At 43.1% G+C, this 14,319-nt stretch overlaps 1 protein-coding gene across 1 annotated transcript in view; it reads right to left on the bottom strand.

The window, feature by feature from the left end:
- The window catches only part of LOC102260699 (kinesin-like protein KIF6), a gene marked incomplete at its 3' end in the record, with an annotated part of 212,356 nt that overhangs the window by 8,407 nt on the left and 189,630 nt on the right, over positions 1-14,319 (bottom strand). Inside the window, exons 11-12 of the mRNA XM_005885745.2 lie at positions 1,324-1,429; positions 352-490 (exon numbers count right to left, since the gene is read on the bottom strand). Of these exons, the coding sequence (XP_005885807.1) occupies positions 352-490; positions 1,324-1,429 (245 nt within the window). The remainder of the gene's footprint in view (positions 1-351; positions 491-1,323; positions 1,430-14,319) is intronic.

Genomic DNA, 14,319 nt, shown 5'->3' with positions numbered 1-14,319 from the left:
AAAAATGCTCAACAGCATGAAAAAAGATATAGGAACTATGAAAAAAGAACAGTCTGAGATAAAGAATGAATAATACAAATAAAGAACACATTGGAAGGAATACACAGCAGATTAGGGGAAGCTGAGAATCAAATCAGTGAATTAGAAGACAGAGTTGAAAATATCACTCAATCAGAGAACCAAAAAGAAAAAAACAATTAAAAAAGACATTTTACTTCAAAACGGAAAACAGTAACATGTATTGGAAGCAGGTGGGTGGGGCACCAGGTGCTGTGTCCAGGGGGAGTCTGTGCCCGCCCTCCCTGCTCAGGCCCATAGAGGGAGCGTTTCTGACTGCTTCAGGAAGGATACTGATTTCATTATCTCTCTGCTGTAGAATATCTCGTAGTTTTTTATATTCCTCCCCTTTCAGTGGCTCCTGATAGTCCTGGTCTTTGATTTCAGAGGACATTGTGTTCGTTCCATCACCCTTCTTGTCCATCAGTAGTTTCTGGAAGGTAAGATAAGAGCTGGTGTCCATATCTCTATTCCAAGTGTGTTTCTTTGAGATGCCACCTTTCCCAATGACTTACACACCAGTGTGCACATCCCTTCCTGCCTCCTGTCTGTGCCATGCAGGTGCCTTTGCTTGCCATGTCTTCCCTCTCTCCATCCTGCCTCCTCTTTCCCCTCTGCTATCTGACCTCTTCTTCCCTAAGTTGGGAAATTCCTGCTCTGACATGATCTCCTCTTGAACTTCCTTCCCTTTCTCCATAACCCCAAACCACTTTTCAAAATGATACTTTCCGTGTACTGCAATTATTCCTTACATATCTGTCTTCTCCATGACTTACTTTTCTTGCCTTTTCTATACTTCACAACAGACTTGCCACAAAGATGTGTCATTTTACAAAGTATGTCAAATTATAAGTGAGGTGGAAGTAAAGGGTAATGGTACTCCCTTGTACCATTATCAAAGGTAAACCTAAGGCAGAGAAAAACTGAGGATTTATATGGGTGAATCCAAACTGCTGGAAAACATTAAAGGTACAGTTCTCTGGATATCGCTTGAAAATAGATGGTTTTTGAACATGGAACTATTCCATGTAGAAGGTAGAGATTCCTGGCAAAAGAATTAGAAGTCTATGGTCCGAGCTTATTCACTGGCAACTAAGAGACAAGCTCTGCAGGAATTCAATGACAACCACAGCCTTGGTTCGAAGGTCATCCCGTCTGGCTGTGTGGATGGGTCCCGACCTTTTCAGAGCTGGTCAGTAGGAAGGCTGCATTGTAGTTTGAACATAGCAGATGAAGGCTTCTACCAGGGGAAAGGCTTAACCCTACCTTTAAATGACGGAAACAGTGATGAATTTTACGCATGTCGGCGCCAACCTCTAGTCTACTCTCTGGATCCTGGTCTTCCAAAAAGGATGCTATTTGTTTTTCCAACCTGAAAATACATAATATATGAGAAGCAACTGTGAGCTAGAAACTTTAGAAATTCTAATAGCATTTACTTGCTTGGTTAACATTGGAAGCACGGGATACTGTCCCTAGTTCTTGACGAAAATATAGTTACTTGAATGGAAGCAACTGTGAGCTAGAAACTTTAGAAATTCTAATAACATTACTTGCTTGGTTAACATTGGAAGCACAGGATACTGTCCCTAGTTCTTGATGAAAATATAGTTATCTGAATCATGTGACTAAATATTAAGGGTAAAGAAAGAAATCGACCAAGTGAAATCTGAAACGATGCGTTTATTTGCAATCAATCCCCAATGAATTTTCATATGCAGCCTTCAATATAAGAATCATTGATTTCTACAAAACATGCACTCCAGCCAAGCTGAATTTCCATGCCCCTGTGCCTACCTGCAACATTGCAGGAGAAAGAAATGAAAAGGTTGATTAGTTTCATTAAAAATTCATGCTACTCAGCAATGACCTCAAAGATGCTGCAAAACCCTTCTCATCATTCCTGGCTGACTTATAGTCTTCACGGTGGCTACGCCAAATCTCCCCACAGCTCCCAACCCTGCTGCTACCCTTTGGCTCTCTGTCAGTGATGTAGCTTCTCTCTAGACCGAGAAAGTCAAAGCTGTTACAAGTGGGCTCTTTGGGTTCCTTTCCCTTCATCTCAGCGTCTCTGCCTCTCCACTCAGGGCCTCTTCCTTTGTTACATATTTAGGATAATATCCCTCCTTCTCATGATCAATTTCTCCCTTTGGGTTCTCTCCAGGCCTCTACCAACTTTACCTAATTAGTTTCCTCTTTGTCTCCTCTCCACACTGACTCTCTCCTCTTTGCTTAAATGATTTTCCTGTGGAGGGACCACCCAACCACGCTACTCAGGAGCCCTGCTTTAGTTTAGCTGTATGTGTGCTCACTACGGCCCACACTGCATCCTGGAGCCTGTCCCACCTTCGCTCCCCCATTAGTTTATAAGCACCTTGAGGCAACTATTGGCTCTTATTCACTCTGTGTCCCCTCTCCCCAACCCTGTATGTAGACCAGTGCACACATTAGGTTCTCAATACAAATATGTTAATTAGGATTCATTTCCCTGGAAATTATTCCCCTCTCGGTTGAGATGGGACTCTTGATGGCAATCAGTATCTAAGATGCTAAGTATCATAAGAGGGCAGCAGCATATCTTTCCCACATTATGATGAAAATATTTGCATACGTTCAGCATCTTTTTTAACTGCATACATGTCTCTTCCACTGTTGCTATCAGCCCGCTCACACAGATGTAAGGACTTCCATCACACAGCAGCTTTGGATTTCACTTCCATCTCTTCTTATAATCTGTGACATGCAATAGCCGATGTTTACAAGTGAGAGGCAGTTTCTCTTGCTTTGTAAGGAGACTTTTCGGTGCTTGCCACGTGTGCTCTCTGCCGATTGACAGCATGTTCCTTTGTAGAGCTTCAAAGCGCCAGACACACAGAGACTCGTTTCTGGTACAAATAGTTTTATATGTTTTTTTATGCAAAGTCTTATAAAATACATGTTTATGAAAAAAATCCAAACAATACAGATGTGAATAAATTAAAAAGTAAACATTCCTCTCTTCCCCTCCCCCACCACCACTCCCGTCTTCTTTATTCACTCTCGATACCTTGAGGAATCCACTGTTAACAGCTGAAATATGTTCTTCTAGCTCTCAATAAAGCAGATTTCTATATCCATATGTATGTATATTTTGTTTGTTTTTACAAAAATTAAATCCCATTATGAATAGTGGTCTGCATCATTATTGTTCTAAACAATGTATAAGGTATTCTTCCATGTCAGTACATGTAGATAGAGCTATTTCATTTTTTATGGCTACATAATATTCCAAAGCTTGGGTCTATTGATCCTCTCATGATGGACATTGAGGCGACATATGCGTAGTTGCTACTTTCCTCTGTCACCCATGTGGAGGCCTGGATCTACAATTCCCACTTAACAAGGTTTCAAAAAATAGTGACATTTGTTTACTCCTATTTCCCCTGAATACTTGGAAGGCATTCGGGGACTTTGAAAATCACCATTAGTTCTAGGATATACCCCTTTTCTGGAGTAAAAGCATTTTGTAGTTTCCGATGTCCATAAAATTTCCAACAGAAGTTAAGGTTAATCAATTGATTCTTCCCTGTTGCTGCTTCTTTAGAAAATAATTTCTTCAGTACAGTATGATGTTAAAGTATATATTCCATGGAACATTCCATGGGGGAGGCTAAAGTGGAGTCCTGTTCATAGGAGAGCACTGTGAGAGATGTGTGCTGATGGGGGATTGCTTGTCTCTCTGGGTTCTGGCTATGCTGCCCAGGCTCCTGTCTCACAAAACAATAGTACAGGGAAAGGGAGGACCAGGAACATGATCCCAAGAAAATCTTCTAAAACAAGAGAACAGATTGCTCCATCCTTTCTGGAACTCAACTAGTCTGCTACAAAACTAAGAATAAAAATCAGGCCTTTGACAGACAGCATTCTTTCTTGGCACTTGAGACCACAGGAAGTCTTTGGATTAAAAAAAAAATGCCTGGTCTTCCCTCCATACATGTATTGAACTTATTTTCTTATCAACCAAGGACTTGGCCTAATAATTAAAATGTAAAAGAATGCCTAATTCAGATGTGTCCGATGTACTTCTCTAGCAGATAAGAGTGAACGGTTGACCCCGAATTCCCCGTATTTCCCTATCTCCAAAAGTAGTTCCCGAGTTCATACCCGTCACTGCTCCCACTGAGGGTTCTCTGGTGACCGAACCCTGCAGGGTGAGGAGGGCCCGTTTGTAGAACGGGCTCCCTAAGGAGGCCACGTGAGCATAGTGGAGTCTGTCCTTTAGGAAAATCCCAAGTAAACAAGAAACTTGACTTTTTCTCTAGGTTCACTAAGAGAACAGAAGGAAGAGAAAAGAGCCCTATGGAGAAGTGAACGTAAATGTGTACCAGCCAGTCCTAGTCCAAACAGACAGGAAAAATAGCAGTTATTTTATTTATGCGTGTGTGAACCCACCACGTGGCTGGTGGCAGGTGACCTATGGGCCTTTGGCAGCTACACCCATCTCCACACACCCACTGTGTGTAGCCTGTCTCCACCACACTGACTGCATGCAGCCTAGCTCACAACTCTACTGTATTATAGATTTTGACATCTGGCCACATCTTAAGAATTGGCTGTATTTCTTAATATGTGTTTTGCCCCCTTGAGACCACTGTATTCTTTTCTTTCTGCTCCCAGTATTTCTTGCCCAAAAGTGAAGTTTTGTCTACAACCACATTTTTGTAGAAATCTACATTTAATACTGTGAATAAAAAGGAAAAGCAAGCTAATTATCACTAACAATAGCTAATATTATTTGAATGAGCACTAAATGCTAGATACTGTTCTGTGCCTTTGAATACATCATTTTCAAAAAATATGTTTTTTTTGATTTGTAGAGAGAGAGGAAGGGAGGGGGAGAGAGAGAGATAGAAACATCGATGAGAGAGAAACATTGACAAGAAGCTGCCTCCTGCACACCTCTGACCAGGAATCAAACCAATGACCTCGTGGTGCATGGGACGGTGTTCAACCAACTAAGCCACACTGGCCGGGTTGAATACATCCTTTCTATAATCCTCACAACTAGATGAGATAAGTACTCTTATTACCCTCTATCATAGGTGAAGAAACGGAAGTACAGAAGGTTAAATATCTAGCCCAAGATCACACAGCTTGTAAATGGCAGAACTGGATTCAAACTCAAGTAGGCTGACTTTAGAACCCAAGTTTTTAAGCACTGTATTTATCATATTATAGCAAAGTTAAATTTAAATGCAATCCTGGACAGTGTGCTTATAAAAAAGAATGCCATACCTACTAGAATTCTTTGAGGAGGTAAACAGGTGAATGGAAAAGCAGGATGAACTGAGCAGCAGTTGCTTAGATCTTAACAAGAACACTAGCCAGCATGACGTATAACAGTAAGAGAAGTTAGGAAAGAATCAGCATGCCCACACCAGGAGATCAGGTAAATAAATGATGGCCCAGTTACGTACTGAGTTAAGTAACTATGGTGGTGAAGAGAGAGGTATATTTGACACCAAAACAAAAGTACCTATACTATGTTATGATAGGTTAACAATGAATCCCTTCACAGGGGTTCTGCAATAACCCGGAACCCCCAAAATGACAGAAGAGAAGAGGTAAAAAAGGAAGGGAAGAAGGAAAGAAAGGAAAGAGGGAGGGAGGAAAGTAGGGAGGGAGGGAAGGAGGGAGGGAGGGAGAAAAGGAAAGAGGGAGGAAGGAAAGGAAGGGAGGAAGGAGAAGGGAGCGGGGAGGGGAGAGGAGGAAGGGAAGGGAGAAAGGAGAGAGGGAGAGAAGGGGGAGGGAAGCAAGCCTGAGACTTGCCCAGTTGCCTTTGGCTCAAGAACATTTATTATCTCCCTGTGAAAAGAGACACTAGTGACCCAAGCTGAACTCGCTCTTCTGCAATATTCTTATGATTATGTTACATTTAACTGTTTATTAAATTAAGCTCACTGTTTATACATTGAGTGTGATTATGTTTTTATTATTCTAAAATAATCTTTGTTTCTAAAAATATTTTATAAACATGTTCCTGTCAGCATTAGCTCCTACAAACGGGCTGGGAGCCATATCTCTATGGTGGGAAAGTTAGAGAGAGGACCGGGTGTACACAGGAATAGCATACCTAAAAAGGGGCATGGCAGCTGCGGAACCCCGGGCAGCTGTTGGGGGTGCCCCGGGAGGGGGAGGAGCCTGCCCTGGTGACTGGGGGACAGAGACAGAAATATCCCACAGTGCAGTATTGCTTCAGGGAGTTTGCTAAACACAGGCTGGGGAGTGAAAAGTAACGGGCCCTCCCTCGTCCTCTGATCTGGAGCTGGAGGGAGTGAGGTGGATAAAAAAATCCCAGCTGGTGGGCCAGGGCTGCTTTGTGGGAGCATCATGGACGTGCCTGGCACCCCTGAGCTGACGGTCCTTGGTTCATCCGGCTTCTCACTGGTTCTGGGAGGGGAGCAGGCAGCTCATTCCAAAGAGCTAGGGAGGAGTTCTGAGTTAAGAACCTAACTGGTGTCAACTACACCAAAAAGCATCAAAATCTGCCTGACCCCTGCCAATCATCTTGCCACAGAGGATGGCTCCACCACGGATGGCCGTCTCTGACAGGCTAAGCAATGGAGATGCTGACGCACTATAGGTGCTTCTTAACATGAGCCAACACTCAAAGAGGGCTGGGTAACAGCGATAAAGATATAACAGGAAGCTTGATAACTCTTAGTGTCCAGGAAAATGATAATTAAATAGGAAGAATGAGCGAATAGTTACACAGTTTAAAAAATTGATCAGGGTAGATATGAAATGTGGTGAACTATTAGGTTGAACAATCTCAATTATTAACTAATTCACCAACCAATATGGGTCACAACGTTCTCATCTGTAAAATACGCAAAATAACATCCCCTTTAGATTCTACGCGCTATGAAATAAGATAATGCGAGGAACGAAGGGAGGGGACTTACTGCCTGGCCCATTAGTGCCTTGCTATGAAAAGTGCCACCAGGAGGGCACCCTAACAGGCATCACCATCACTGGACCTAGAGGCTCCACCTCAGACCCCTGGACCACGATTCAGGCCCATCCCAGACCTGCCGACTCTGCACTTAAACACATTCTGAGTGATCAGTTTCACACTAATTAATGTTCAAGAAGCATTACAAGGCCAACTATTGTTGCATGTTGAGTCAAGAATATACACTGTATACACATCTTTTCAGTCCTGGAAACCAAACAGGTTGGTAACTTGCAATGTTAAGTGATCCTGGCCCCTGTGCTAGTGACTCTGCGTGTGTTTTCTCATTTCAGTGGAAAAAGAATGAGAGAATGCCGCAGTCGGATTTCCTTTATACTGCCTTCTCCCAATTATTTTATGATGACGTTTACTGATGTTCATTACACATTAGGCACTCTCGTGTATTTTGTTATTCATCTGTACAGTAAACCTATACATTATTCTCGCTCTTCCGTAGACGCGGACAGGAAAGGTCAGAGAAGTTAAGTGCCTTGCATATTGTTACAAAATGAAGGAACGGCAACAGTGGGGTGTAAAACAGGCCTTTTGAACCAGGAACCCCCGTCATGCCACACAAAGCCTCTCAATCAATTCCATAAAATCTCTGCCACTTCCTCACAATCCTTGATACACTAAATTTGTCCCTTCAGAACCCTCCTGTACATTTTTTTTTAACCAGTAAAGATGCAAACAACAAGGTCAATGGGATCATCCAATACATTTCACGTCTGGCATCTCAAAAACAAAAATTTAACAGAATGCGATAATGGGGGGTCTTGAGACCTAGTGGAGGGATGGCAAAGTAAGGCCTTATTGCGACTTTGCTAACACGATGGACTTCTTTTATGGGGTGTGACCTTTTAAAACATACAGTGTTGCGATAGCCTGTAATTTATAAAAGGAAAGTTCAGATAAGAGCAACAGAGCCACGATTTATGATTAACTGCAATCCACAGGACATGAAAAACTGAAGGCTGAGACTGAGCCAACAGGACTACGACCAAAAGAAACTCAACAAATATTTTTCAGGGTCATCAGTTTCGTGTTTGTTTTTTGTTAGATTCTGCTGAAAGAACGATTCCCAGTTGGCTTAAAGGTAGTTATGGCAAGATTATTTTCTTTTGTAAGTCTCTGGTCTGTGACAAGTATGACATATGTTATACGTTCCCCGCGCCCTAACCAGCAAGCGAAAGACACGGCCCCTCGTGTGCAAGGAGTTGAGTTCAGTGTCAGCCACTTTCTTGGAATGAGCTCTGTGGACCGCCAGCAGGAGGCCGGGGAGTTCATGGTTTGGTGATGCAGAGGAAATTCCTATGCGGGCTTTCCCTTCAAGGTTTATCTTAGTGCAGGCTTCCCTTGCCTCCAAAAACGCGCAGCTTTGTGGCGCCCCAATGCAGAGCCGCACAGCTGCTCGGTACTGTCAGTGTTCTGAAGTAGCGAACGTGAAAAATCCACATGCAAGGCGAAACAGGTTTGCCTCTTTAGTGAGAAGATGCAGCTTACTTAGAGGAAATGCATTTGTGCCATGGACTTCAGTTTATGGAAACTTAAACACTACTTTGAAATAATTTTAAATAAACTAAAATAACTTTAAAGCTATCAAAGATGTTTTCAAAGCTCTTTTACAATGCAATGATGAAGGCTTTTGAAAAATTATAAAAGTTAATTCTGATTTTATCAATCCAGATGGTCATATATCCAATTTACTTAAAGGCACATACCTTGATATGATTAAACATTTTAACTTCAGTAGACATAAAAAGGTCTCAGTGGTTTAGAACAAGTGGAAATAAGAGATGAAAAGAACAAATTAACCAATCCATAGATAAAGGTAGATGTAGACTATTACTCCAAATCACCAACTATTCTCTCCGTGTGTCTTTTGAACTCCTTTGTTTGCTATGCTACTTGTGTTTAATGTGAACATGAATATTCATTTACCTAACTCCATGATAAATTAGAAACTGACTCACAGGGAAGAGCATGGTGGTGTGGTAGGGTGAGGGCGGGCGGAGAAGCCAGTTAGTGGACAGCAGGGACCGGAAAAGACAGGTCACATCACGGAGGCAGCAATGACATCCTAGAGAAACAAGGCTTCCTATCACAAGGCAGAGAACAAAAGAGCAGCTAGAGGAGTTAAACTGGGGCAGAGCTTAGAGGAGAGTGCAGGAGAGATGGATACCCAGGGAAAGGACTGGGGGAAAGGAGTCAGATTAGAATGTGCAGAAACTACCAAGAGAGCCCCTCTGAGGAGAACATTGGGGATAGTGAGCAGGTCAGGTCTGGGGAGCAGGAGAAGAAAGACAAGAGGGGAGGAAGGACGGGGAGGTAGGAGAACAAAAAGGGAGAGATGGGGGGAGGAGACGAGAGGAGAAAAAAGCAGACCAAAGGTGGATCAAATCAGAGCATCCTATGGAACAAAAATTCATTGGGAAATTTGGAGAAATAGGGCCAGTTAGAAGTGGACTGGACTCTCCCATAGCTGCATATCTCCATGGTTAAGGTTCCCCAGCTATAGACTTTCCTTCATTAATTTAAAGGAGCAGTAAGAGCTTTAGTCATTCTTTGGGCCAACTTTCTGAACTCTTTTTCTGTATTTCTGACTTGTATGAAATTATTTTTGTAGACGACATTAAACTTTAGAGATAAACATTTCTCAGCTGGTTCCATTAGCACAAATTCCACATAACAGCCTTGGTTTATATAAAAGAAAGTTAAATAAATATATATTCCACATATATGTGTATATATTTTTTAAATAGATAACTTGTAAAAGTTTTAAAAGACAGATTTCAAAAGATTTTGTTATGTAAAAATAAAAAGTAAACCCTTGTGGGTATGTTCCCATTTGATAACAGATAATTTGCTTTACTCTATCTTATGAAAAATGGTATATAGCTGTTTGGAAACGTGTTAGTGTAATATTAAACCTAAAGCAAGTTTATGTAAATTGAGTCATACATTATCATCAGGTCCTATATTAAATTGAAGATGGGTTTACGAGGTAAAGACAGAGACCCTATGATGCCATAAAATCACAATAAGCAATATTGAAACCTTAATAAATTAAATGTTGTGAAAAATGACATTAAGTGACTAAGACAATGATGCAGGACATACAAAAGGAAAAACACAAGTTTAGACCAGGAATAAAGAGGACATGAGCACATGGGGAGTCTCATCAGGCTCTGAGTGGGAAGATGCAGGGCTGTAGTCTCCTCCCAAATTTATCAATGAAAGTAAAGCAAATCTGATAAAAGTCCCAGAAAAAATGCACACACACACACACACACACACACACACCCAATAACAAAAAGCAAAGGCATTAACACACAAAGCATTAAGTGACTGGAGAACGAAACAGTATGTTCATGCTTTCACACTCAAGACTCCCTCATAGAGAATCAAGTGCTTGGACTCGTGATGAAAGCACTGTGGAGGCCAAAGAATCCAATGTGTCAGCCATGGTCCAATCCATGGGCCTGCCATTCACTCCTCACCCTTTATTTTTATTTTTTTAAAATATATTTTATTGATTTTTTACAGAGAGGAAGGGAGAGAGAGAGTTAGAAACATCGATGAGAGAGAAACATCGATCAGCTGCCTCCTGCACATCTCCTACTAGGGATGTGCCCGAAACCAAGGTACATGCCCTTGACCGGAATTGAACCTGGGACCTTTCAGTCTGCAGGCCGATGCTCTATCCACTGAGCCAAACCGGTTTTGGCGTCACCCTTTATTTTTAATCTGCTTCGATATTCATTCATTTGGCCCATTAGAACCCAAAGCGCTTGAATGTTAGGAGAATAAATTAATCATTAAAGTACAAGACAGCCCTGGGATGGAGACGTGCCTTTTTAATCACATTAGATAACTCTGTCTCAAGAACTCAGATGCTTCCATAAACGACCCCAGGATAACTAACACAAGCTGTAGACCATGCTTTTCGTTTTGGCTTTAATATCTTCGAAATGTAGTGTGGGGACCCAAAACACTTTGTACCAAAGTGGAAAAACCTCATCTGCAGTGAATTACATCTCATGAGTGCTTTCAGAGATCGGATTTGTATGAAATAAGAGAGACAGCATTAGGCACTTGTGGCCTCTGGGATATTTAATCCACTAAGCGGAGGTTATTGCTGTACCGCCAGCCAGTGCTCAAAGCTGGGGAAGGATGCCTAGCACACAGGGGATGCGAATTCAGACCGTCAGCAGATAATCTGTCGTTTTTTTGAAAACATTGATTACTTGGTGGTGGGAATTAACTGCTTGGTAAATATTGACCACGGTACAAGATGTTTCTCAATTTTCTACCCACTGAGGCATTTTAGAAAAGAACTACATTAGCGGCTTAAATTCATCACCGCATAAGGGATATTCTAAGAAGATGGGAAATAAAAATCAAGAATGGACTGACTCCTTCATTTCGCATCTATTCAGAGAGCATTTACTGACTGCCTACCTCATATTATGCGTGTCTTCACCTTCCCTTCCCTGCATCCTGATCTGTAAATAGCTTTGAGTTGGTGTTCAATGCTATTCATAAAAAGAAAGGTTTAAATGCAAATATCAATTAGTTATTTGCAAAGTAAAATTATTTTTGGAAATTATGCAAGGGAAATAAAAACTGTGATCATACAAAATAAGGCTGAAATAGGGTTAGAAATATTACATGGGACACATACGAAAACATTATCTGTTGTTCGTGTGAAGTTCAAATTCAACTGGATGCGCTGCATTTTTGTTTGCGAGAGCTGCCACCCTGAGCTGAAAGGCAGAAAGACCTGCGGCTTTGCACACTGCGGGGCTCCTGGGCCCAGACGCACAGGGGCCTGGACGACTGCTGTTGGTTAGTAACCTAGTCACTAGCGACAAGGAGAGGTAGGCCCCAGGCCGCTGCTGTTTCCTGAGAGAATAAAAAGGTTCTGCAGGCACTGCCCACAACATCCAAATGCTTCCCCACTAATAACACACTCCATTTGCAATTGACTTTAAAGCTAAAACTTCCGAGAGCTGTAAGGCTGCCTAGGGCCCTGGGGGAGCCCGAGTCTGTGAAGCTGATTTCCTCAGGAACAATCCAACTGGGAGAGACCTCTCCGAAGTCACATCACTTCTCCGGGTCTGTTTACGAACCTAGCAAATAAGGAAGCCACACGCGGCCTTTGTCATATGGATCCTGCTCTGTCTGAAATGTTCTCCCTGTCCCCAGCTTTTCCCAAATGGTCTTAACTCATGGGTCTGCGGAAAGTTGTCCCTCATCTCCCCACTCAAAAGTAATTTCTGCCCCTCCAAGAACCCAGCCCGCCTCTCACCCAGGTACCACTTTCTACCTTCTGTTATGGATATTCATGCACGCGTCTCCCTTATAAGACTGAACTCACCGAAGCCGGACCGTCCCCAGTTCACTCTGCAATCCCCAACTGCCATCCAGCACCACGCACCTCATTCTGCTTAATGCCCTGCCGTGGCCGGGGACACAGGTGCCTGTGCCTCCGAGGAAGGCGGCCTTTTTAGGGGCGTTTTGTGGAAGTCACTGCCTGTGCATGGTCTGACTCATGTCAGACTCCCCACATTTTAGAGTCTAAAATGTGCTGCCTCTGAACAGATTTGAGAAGCAGCCTGAGGAGAAATGGCCAACACGATGAGAACACTACTGCGCACATTCTGGGGGCTGTGTAACTGCAGCAGAAGTCTCCGCTTTGAAAAGGCTGACTGGGGCCACTTATGGGCTGAACGGATAGGTTGCCTTTGCAGCCAAAATAGGGACCAGCATTCACAGCAGAAAGCATGGCCATGGCCATGGCCATGGGTGCAGGGGGGACACTCGCTTGTAGCAGGAGACAGGCAGAACCAGAACCAGAACCAGAAAAGAAACAGTACCTAAGCCAGAAGCAGAAGAAATCCTAGGGGAGGGTCCACAGCTACACCTCGACCTACACGGTGAGTTATTACAAACCTATATGTTATTTGCAAGGAATATTCACGAAAGGGAGTTTAAGTCATCAAGTGCTTTTTCAGAAAAGGACACCGAGAAGACGAGAACATAAATAGCAAACCCCAACCTTTTAGAAGCACACACCGTGCAGCCTTCGCTTCCCTAGCTCAGCCAGGACACACACGCTCAGTGGGTCAGAGCTCAGCTCAGCCGAGGAGGAAGGCTCTGCTCGCACCTGGACAGGTGACAGGGAAGCCCTGGGCAGGGCAGGGTCACCAGAGAGTCCCCGAAGAGCAGGGACTGTCCCGTGTGATCCCAGCCATCTGAGCTTCCAGTGCGAATAGTCAACAGAGGCCGTGTGAGCACGTGGCCATGTGGCTGAGAAAGCAGCCACACTGACTGAGACAAACAAGAAATCCCATACATTTCTGCTCTCCTCTTTGGCTGATAACATTGAAGAATGACGGGGTGAACTTTGGAAAAGTTAGTAATTTGACCCAAATGGTGGCTAATAAGAATAATTAGGGCCTGTCCTGTGTCACACTGACTGAGACAAACAAGAAATCCCATACATTTCCACTCTTCCTCTTTGGCAGATAACAATGAAGAATGACAGGGTGAACTTTGGAAAAGTTAGTAATATGACCCAAATGGTGGCTAAGAATAATTAGGACCCGTCCTGTGATTCTTGGTAACCACCCCATAGGTTAGTGGCCCCATGATTACTTGAACTGTGAGGAATTTCATTATTGGCATGAACTCTTGAGTTTTATCAGCTGTGGCTACTTCTACATAAACTGTCTCATAGGAAAACAAGCCCTGGTTAGTATACTCCGAACACACCAAATGAGCCAACGGCAGTGGGTGGGTGTCTGCTTTACGGCCTGTTCTCTGTCTTATGCAGAAGCCAATCCCTGAGGAGGGAAAGGGGGATACATTTCCCCATGAGCCCGATCCTTGTCTCTTCTCAGACATTCCAAGACCATTTCTCCACGGCATCGTCAGAGTGAGTGAACAACAGTGAAGAAAAGCCAGGATTCCACAGTTTCTGATCATGAACAAGATAGAAGAGTAAAGCCAATCTAGAATACTACTCCCATTTTGCCCTGCAGACGCCTTCGAAGCAGGACTCAGGCTTACGTCATCACTGGAAACCCCACATCTTTGTGGCTCAAGGGCCAGAAAGAGTAGCTCTGGAGACGGACAAAACAGCATTCAAATTCTGACTCGGCATCTCATCGTGCTAGCTGAATGTTATTTGACTCATGAAGTGATTGTGGAATTTTTATTAGACTACGTATATAAAGAATGTAATGCAATGCCTATTGGCAAAT

The sequence above is a fragment of the Myotis brandtii genome, unplaced genomic scaffold, assembly GCF_000412655.1.
Source record: "Myotis brandtii unplaced genomic scaffold, ASM41265v1 scaffold924, whole genome shotgun sequence".
In the NCBI taxonomy this organism is placed as follows: domain Eukaryota; kingdom Metazoa; phylum Chordata; class Mammalia; order Chiroptera; family Vespertilionidae; genus Myotis; species Myotis brandtii.
The sequence above is the reverse complement of the archived record's forward strand: the minus strand, read 5'-3'. Positions and strand labels throughout refer to the sequence as shown.